Source organism: Paramormyrops kingsleyae, chromosome 7 (genome assembly GCF_048594095.1).
Source record: "Paramormyrops kingsleyae isolate MSU_618 chromosome 7, PKINGS_0.4, whole genome shotgun sequence".
Classification (NCBI taxonomy): Eukaryota; Metazoa; Chordata; class Actinopteri; order Osteoglossiformes; family Mormyridae; genus Paramormyrops; species Paramormyrops kingsleyae.
In genome coordinates this window covers 11127145-11134936 of record NC_132803.1, presented here as the reverse complement: position 1 = coordinate 11134936, position 7792 = coordinate 11127145, and the positions used below count along the sequence as shown (strand labels likewise).

The window sequence follows — 7792 nt, the reverse complement described above, 5'->3', positions numbered from 1 at the left end:
TCAAAATGTCCAAATTTGAAAAAACACAATGTATCAAAAGGGCCCGTGGAAAGAGGGATTTGAAAGAGGGATTTGTGCAGGCGGACGTGCTGGGAGGGTCCTGTTGCGCTGTTTCATGGATTTGTCGATCGACAGCTTTGGCTCACCTGTTGGTGATACCTGCTCAGATTGGAATGTTAAACATTGGGGAGGGAGAGGAACCACATTAAAGGGCGTTTGAAAGCGGGGGGCGGGGACTGTCATGGGTGCGGTAATGCACACCTTTCCGCAGAGCCGTACTCTAGGGGGACGGGGAGGGGTAGATGTGGTGTCGGGTGCCCCTCTGCGCTCCCTCTCACCTCTGAGACCCGGCAGTACCCTGGCATGAGCCACTGGGGGACAGAAGCTGGTCAAAGGGAAACTCGTCACTGTATTTCACGTTACACTCCAAAGACAAAACCTGTGGCTGAATGGTTACTGCAGGCTGGTCTATCAGTGAGGGGCTGCACCATTCTTACCAGCCTATCAGCAGGAAGCTGCATGGTTCTGGCTGGCCTATTGGGGGCACGCTGCATGATTTTGGCCGGCCCACAGGCAATGGTTCTGCCTATCCTATCTGCAACAGGCCGTGTGGTTCTGGCTGGTTTATTGGCGATGGGCCACTTGGTTCTGGCTGGCCTATCAGTGAGGGTCCTGCAGTTCTGGCTGGCTTATCGGTCTCGGACTGCATAGTTCTGGCTGGCCTATCGGTGACAGGCCACAAGGTTTTGGCTAACCTATTGGCGATGGGCCATGTGGTTCTGGCTGGCCTATCTGCGTCGGACTGCGGGGCTCTGGCTGGCCTATCGGCGATGGGCCACGTGGTTCTGGCTGGCCTTTTGGCGACAGGCCGCAAGGTTCAGGCTGGCCTATCGACGACAGGCCATGTGGCTCTGGCTGGCCTGACGTCTACAGGCCACATGGTTTTGGTTGGCCTTTTGGCGTGGGGCCACGTGGTTCTGGCTGGTCTATCAGTGAGGGGCCTGCAGTTCTGGCTGGCTTATCAGCAATGGGCTATGTGGTTCTGCTTGGTGTATCAGTGAGAGGCCTGCAGATCTGCATGGCTTATCGGCGATAGGCTAGCCAGAACCACGTGGCCCATCACCGATAAGCCTGGTGGAACCATGCGGCCAGTTGCTGATAGGCTAGCCAGAACCTTTGGGCCCAATGCCGATAAGCCAGCCAGAACCATGCGACCCATCGCCGATAGGCCAGCCAGAACCACACAGTCCATCGGCATCGGGCCACATGGTTGTGACTGGCCTATCGGCAATGGGCTGCGTGGCTCTGGCTGACCTATCGGTGATGGGTTGTGTGGTTCTGGTTGGCCTATCGGTGATGGGTTGTGTGGTTCTGGCTGGCTTATTGGCACTGAGCCGCATGGTTCTGGCTGGCTTATCGGCAACGGGCCACGTGTTTCAGGCTAGCCTATCAGCAACTGGTCGTATGGTTCTGGCTGGTCTATCAGGGACCTGCAATTCTGCTTATTGGCGACAGGCTAGCCAGAACCACGTGGCCTATCAGCAACTGGTCGTATGGTTCTGCCTGGTCTGTCAGGGACCTGCAATTCTGGCTGGCATATCAGAGAGGGGCCTGCAGGCTGCCTGGCTTTGGTTTCCAGCTCTGTGCACAGTGCTGTTTCTGAGGTGCCCCCTCTGTACTCTGATGGCCAGACAGAGCTTCCTTACGGCTAAATGCTGTTAAGGTCAGGCCGCTTCACTGGTCAGCCCCCAAACCGTGTCCTCTTTGGCAGTGATCGAAGCAAAAAGCTCAAATAAATAAGAAAAACAAAAACACTTTCACTTTTATAAAATGGACTATAATAAATATCAATAAGTTAATTCAATGTAAATAAAATAAATATTTATATATTTTTGTAGGTAGGAATTCGAGTTGCTGTATCAGAGTTGGATTTTTATGGTGAGTTCAGAATGACCGTGCGTGTAAACAGATCCGTTCCATGCTGCATGACTCTCAACAGGTGCAATCCAATAATCCCTCAGCACCCTTTTCAGGGAAGGTGTGTGTGACGTTTCTGCTGTCCTTTCATCTTATCTCCTCCGTGCCGACACCGCAGCTGAAACACATTTCATTTCCGGGGGTTCTGTCCAGGGACATCCGCTGCCCCCTACAGGTGGTGTAAATGGTTGTTCCTTTTCTCCCGAAAAAGATAGCAGCAGCCTTGGTTATGAACGGTACGCACTGGCCAGCCACAGGTCAGATGCAGGCACACTTCCTGGCGGAATGCTTCTTCAGCGTGTGGTAAACCAGGTCGTCGTCCAGGAAGGAGAGGTCGTCGTCAAAGGCGATGGGCCGGCAGCAGGTACGAGCCGGGTTGTCCGGGGTCAGCTTCTTGTTGTGGCTCAGGTTGTTCAGGATCTTGTCATAGTTGGTCTCTGAATCCGCACAGGGCCCACTGCAGTATCTGAACAACAGCTCCTCTTTAGTCCGATAGCCCAGCCCCAGGTCCGTCACGTTCAGGTGAACCTGCTTCAGCACGCAGCCACTGCCGCCGCCCCCCACCTGCCCCTGACCCCGCCTCCTGTTCCTCCCATGGCTCCGCCCTTTCTTTTTCTCTTCTCTGATTCGTCCCATTCCGTCTCGGCTGGCCCCGCCCCTCCGCCGGCCACGCTGCCCTATGGCCCAGGTGCTCTCATCCCACTCTGAGGCGCGGGGCAGTCTACTGAGGGTGGTCTGAATGAAATCCATCACGTCCTCCAGCTGCCCGGGGTACAGCGGACTGGCTGAGACTGTGGGGATAGAATACACCATGTCACCATGTTACCCCATAAGCAAGGACTCTCCGTAAGAGATCCACCCACACTGATAGCAAACACCCTGTTTACCCAAATATGGTCTGGGATGTTTTTCAGAAGCAACACATAAAGAGGGGTCATGTGGCCTCAGTATTCTACCGCCAGTGACAAAGGTGACAGACGTAATGACTACAACCGCAGCCCATGTGTGTCAGCATAGTGGGGGGGTCACCTTGCTGGCCTGACTGGCCTCTCTGACTCACTTATCTATATAACACCAAAGATGAGGGGGTGACACTATTGTCTGCTCAGCCAAGGTGTGAAAATTTGAGCCCTCTGTGGGACGTGTCACCTGCCCCACTGCCTGGCGACTTAGAAATGCAATCCACCAGGATATGGCAGGTCTCACACCCGCCTGGGCCGGCGGCCATGTCAGCCTCGGGTGGGGGTGGTCGGACGGGGCCTCGGACAGGCAGACAGAGACCCTGCTCTACGATAGCCAGAGCTGGGGTGACCCAACATAATTCTGGGTGCGTGTCCAGCTGTCCACCAAGTAACGGCTTGCTTGCATCCCTTAGCAAACACCTAGGGCTGCAGGTAACCCTAACCCTAACCCTACCCACCCAAAGCAAGGTCTCCTTCTGCTGAACGTTTCTTCGAGATCTCGCTCCCTGGACACACAAGGGCTAATAATACCTTATAAAATCTTCCCTTGCTCGTAAAGAACCTTACAAGCCAACAGCCGGATTGGAACAGGACAGCACCAGGTTCCTCTAAACAAATGAAATTCCTAGCCCTCACGGCCGCTAAAATGAACATAAACACTAGCGGGCCTCCGTCTGAACCGGGCGAAGAACTTTTCAAGCACCGAGTGGCGTGTCCTTCAGATCCACATCTGTTTCCAGTTCTTTGCAATAGCTTGGCTCCCTGACAGATATGCAGAGCTTTGGTGGGACAGCCCAGATCCCAGAGACCCAGCGAAGGCTAGTGCAGGTCGACCTGTAAGATGTACGGCTACGACCTCGGCACCCCGGTGATCAAACGGTTGCCCGCGGTGCTGGACCCGGTGGCTCCATCTCGGGCTGTGTTACTGATGACAGGTTCTCCCTGAAGCCTCACTGATTTCCCAATAAATAATCCACAGGCCAGCTTCAGGTGGTCCGACGAGGGCGACGCCACAGATCCTGTGAACTTCCACAGTACCACGACTTCAGGACCTGTCTGCTTACAGAACCAGGTCCGGTTCTGACGTTGGTCACCCGAGTTACACAGGAGACGTTGGTCACCCGGGTTACACAGGAGTGCATGTTATCTTTTTTCAGGGATTCCTATACATTTCTTTTTTGCTTTTATTTATATATATATATATATATATATATACACACACACACACACACACACACACACATCATTACATGTCATTATTAGCAGAAGAGGCAAACGACAAGACACACATACTTACTCAGTTTGGAAGAGGGAGGTTCTTGCAGGTTCTCCTGACCTCGCTGCTGGTACTCGGACCAGGTACCCTCCATCGCCAGATGTCCTCTCTCAGGCTTCAGCTCCAGGACCTGAAGGTGATTTTCTGCTGGCAGGCGATGTCTGGCGGGTCTGGCGGACACGGCGCCCAGCGACACACACAGGGCCAGAATGTCCCATAACTTCATTTTAGATGCCGTTCCAGTAACGGTTCCTGCAGACAGGCCACGGTGAGTTACACCTCGGAGCTCCTCGGTAAATCACACGTGTGAGTTCAGGGTTATGCATTTTTGCTTCGAAGATGTGCTGATAACAGCCAGCAGAACAAAATGCAAACCACTGCAGCAGCACGTCAGCGCTGAACACGGGGGCTGACAGCTCAGTGCGCTTTACGGGAGCCTCTGTTCCTTGGCATGGGGGGAGAGTGACAGGGTGCTACAGCGGAGCAGGACTGTGTGAGAGAGGGACCCGCGTAATTAGGAGCCAGGATGCCGGAATGCTGCAGGAAAGTGACACCTTTGTTCTTCCTACTTAACACACCTCTAGTAACGTTTTTTTTTTTGGGGGGGGGGGGAGGGGTGCCTAGTCAAGAAGGTTTTCTGGCCTTAGAGCTGAATAATATAGATTGACGTTATAAATGGCAGGGGGAGAGGAAATGTCCTAATGATGGGCCTGGAGCCCAGCGCAAGCAGGGGACACAGTCGAATATCCAGGTACCAGGCATCCTTTTTGCCAAGTGTTTCTCTGAACAGGACACTTGTTCAAGTTTATGATGTTATCACTAGATGAAGCCAACCACACTAAAGAAAGAAAAAAGAAAAAAAAAGTCTCATGATTCCGTAGCGAGACTTTAAGTCTTTAAGTAACTAGGTCCTGGGCTGGCATTTATTTAACTTGGACTTCGTAAACTTCCCCCTGGCTGCCTGTTTTAATAGATGCAGGATTGCCACACTGTAATTTGTAATGAACTATAGTTAATTAAGCCCGTTTGTGTCCTGGTATGCGCCTGGTCACGGCACGCGGGCTGTTCTTGGGCTTAGAGCTAATAAACATGAGTGTTTGTCCTAGAAATCGATGCAGTTCACAATTTAAGGAAACGCATAAGTATCATTATTAGTCTTACGGGAGCTGTTTAAGGTGCAGCACGGTGAAAAGGCCCTCCCATGACATGCGTTTTTATGCTCCTGTTCACAACTACAAGAATTAAAGAAACGACGGAATTTAACACCCCCTTCTTTTTAACAGGCACTTTAAACGTCATGTTATTTAAGAAATACAGGAAATACTGTTTACATTTCTGCCCAGCATTTTTGACGGTAATTTGAATGTGTGAAACCTCGTAATTGCATCCTTCTGCGTCACATTACCACCAATACCTCCCCTTATTGGGCACAATATCGCGTTTACGGCTCGCTTTTTAAATCTCCTAAATATTTAACAGTTTCAGATCTCTGGATAATGATTCTACCAGCCGAATGAATGCGATAAAACACACCAGTGTGCACTTCTTTGGCCACTGGGCACGACAGATAGGGGACGTTCCCAACTCGTACGCTTGAAGCCAGGGACGCGCTGGGAAGCGTTCGACCCGCACGACCGGGGACCCGCACGACCATGGGCGCGCTGCGGGAGGCGTTCAACCTGCGCTCCGACGGCATTGATGGAAGCGCACTAAGCAGGATAAATGCTTTTAAATGTATTCGTACCCGCCCGGACGCAGATCATTGCGGATATGTGTTAAAGGAAAACAGCGCCTTTCTGGTCATGATTAATCCGGATAATTTAACTCCTTAAAGAAATTACACTTACTTAGAAACACAAGTAATGAGGCATTCCCGTCTTTTTAATTCAGGGCTGTTTCTTCAGATGTTCCAAGTAACCTTAACTTAAATACGGCCAAAGGCAGTACTTCCACAGCTAAAGGGACAAGATAAAAATAATAGTTGTGAATATGGCGCAAATGGAAGACAAACAGACCATTACCGACCCATGGCGGACCCGTTAAATGCTGGTACGGACTTCCAACTCACCTTAAATTGGTCCCATTCAGACCAGCTGTCCTCCCAGAAAACTGGTCAGCATGCATTTAATCATCCATCTTATGCCCCAGATCCTGGAGATGTTTCAAACTGCGTCTCGTTATCCAGACTACGGCGTGCGTATTGACCTGATACTCTGTGTCCAAAGGCGCATGGGAGAACAAAATCCTCCGGCGTGTAATGTCGCGTATGTGTTTCCCCCTCAGCCGAGGGACCCCGGGGTCTCCTGGACCTGAAGCTCACTTGCACAGTAAATGGATGCTGCGTCCCACGCTGGGAAGGGGAATAAGAAGAAGCGCCAGTCAAAAGAATGCATCGGTGGTCCGGTCAGCAGCACCTGGCAGCCAAGCCTCGGCCAGAGAGCTTAACATCTGAGCGACTTCAACAGGAAAAGCAAATCCAGCAAAGTGCTGCCAAGCAGTACATCCACAATCCGATCCGTCCGTGTCCCAGCACGGCACAGCCCAGGCTGCTTTGTAACTCCAGATTGTGGTCGCTTACCGGAGTCCGCTGGTGAGCGTCTGTCTGCCTAAACACCACATCTTCTCTGGAGATACACAGACCCTGAAGGATTTATACTGTCCAGCCTGCTGACGTCCCCAAAGTCCGTCCTCCCATATTATCCCACTTTTTTAACCACCATCAGAAGTCGGTAATGACCAAACTTAAGCTTATATGTTCAAAGCAAGGCTTCTCTGGTTTCGGACGGCGAATTTGGGATGTCTCGGGGATTATGTCAGCTGCATTATGTTCTTGTATAGGATGTCAGGCGCACTAAGTCTGATCCACGGAGCCCTTCTTACGAGGAGGTACATGCGTGCTTCCCGCTGAAAACAAGCGCTTTGGAAAACGTCGGTCCCCATCGCAAAACAGCGAAATACGTCATACAAAAAAAGCGGACTTTTGTTGTTTTATACTGAATGAGATAATTTTTGTATGACGCACGCTGAGCTGTCATGTGGTGCTTATCAGCAAGTTCTTGCCATGAGTTATGTTGCAAAATTTATCAGAATGCGGGAGAATGCAAATATTTCTTTTCTCATCCAGACTTTCTGTGGTTGTGTGTAGTTGCGTACGATGGCAGGGTGAATATTATTTAGGTGAGACAAGGATAAACTGGCACACGTGTTTGATGTTCTATATCTGTGGTAACTTAAACTCAGTTCTTGAGCTTTCATTGGTATACTTTTATGTTTTAATATTTATAATTAGGATCAGGGGCGCCGTAAGGGGGAGGAAAGCTAGGACGATTCCAAGGGCCCCTGAGTGACAGGGGCCCTAAAAAATTAGGAAAATAACTGGATTGGTTTGGACTGGGGGGCCTAATATGATATGCTTTCATGGGGCCCAAAATCTCTAGCAACGCCCCTGATTAGGATCATATTTTTAAAGTGAGAAAGTAATATTTCAACATTTCCCAGTTTACCAGTGTCAACCCTACAAAATATTTTCATTTGTAATATATTTGTAGAAACATTAAGCAGTTTTAGTACATCGATT

General features: G+C 50.6%; 1 protein-coding gene across 3 annotated transcripts; it reads right to left on the bottom strand.

Moving 5' to 3' along the window:
* Window positions 1-1319: 1319 nt before the first annotated feature.
* Window positions 1320-7294, bottom strand: gdnfa (glial cell derived neurotrophic factor a). Of its 3 annotated transcripts, none has more exons than XM_023808555.2 (4): window positions 6284-7294; window positions 6063-6170; window positions 4237-4467; window positions 1320-2768 (listed from the first exon to the last, which is right to left on the bottom strand). In XM_023808555.2, the coding sequence occupies exons 3-4, from the start codon at window positions 4439-4441 to the stop codon at window positions 2236-2238; spliced, it is 738 nt and encodes a 245-aa protein (XP_023664323.2). In that variant the 5' UTR covers window positions 4442-4467; window positions 6063-6170; window positions 6284-7294; the 3' UTR covers window positions 1320-2235. The 3 variants fall into 3 exon arrangements, with proteins under 3 accessions (XP_023664323.2, XP_023664324.2, XP_023664322.2); XM_023808556.2 differs by lacking the exon at window positions 6063-6170 and having other exon boundaries at window positions 6284-6565; window positions 6794-7294; XM_023808554.2 differs by lacking the exon at window positions 6063-6170.
* Between the last annotated feature and the right edge of the window lie 498 nt (window positions 7295-7792).

Excerpts from the sequence above, each read along its gene's own strand:
- gdnfa (XM_023808555.2), bottom strand. The coding sequence starts at position 4,441 with ATGAAGTTATGGGACATTCTGGCCCTGTGTGTGTCGCTGGGCGCCGTG. Across the intron at positions 2,769-4,236 it reads ACCTCCCTCTTCCAAACTGA|TCTCAGCCAGTCCGCTGTAC; the intron begins GTAAGTATGTGT and ends CTATCCCCACAG.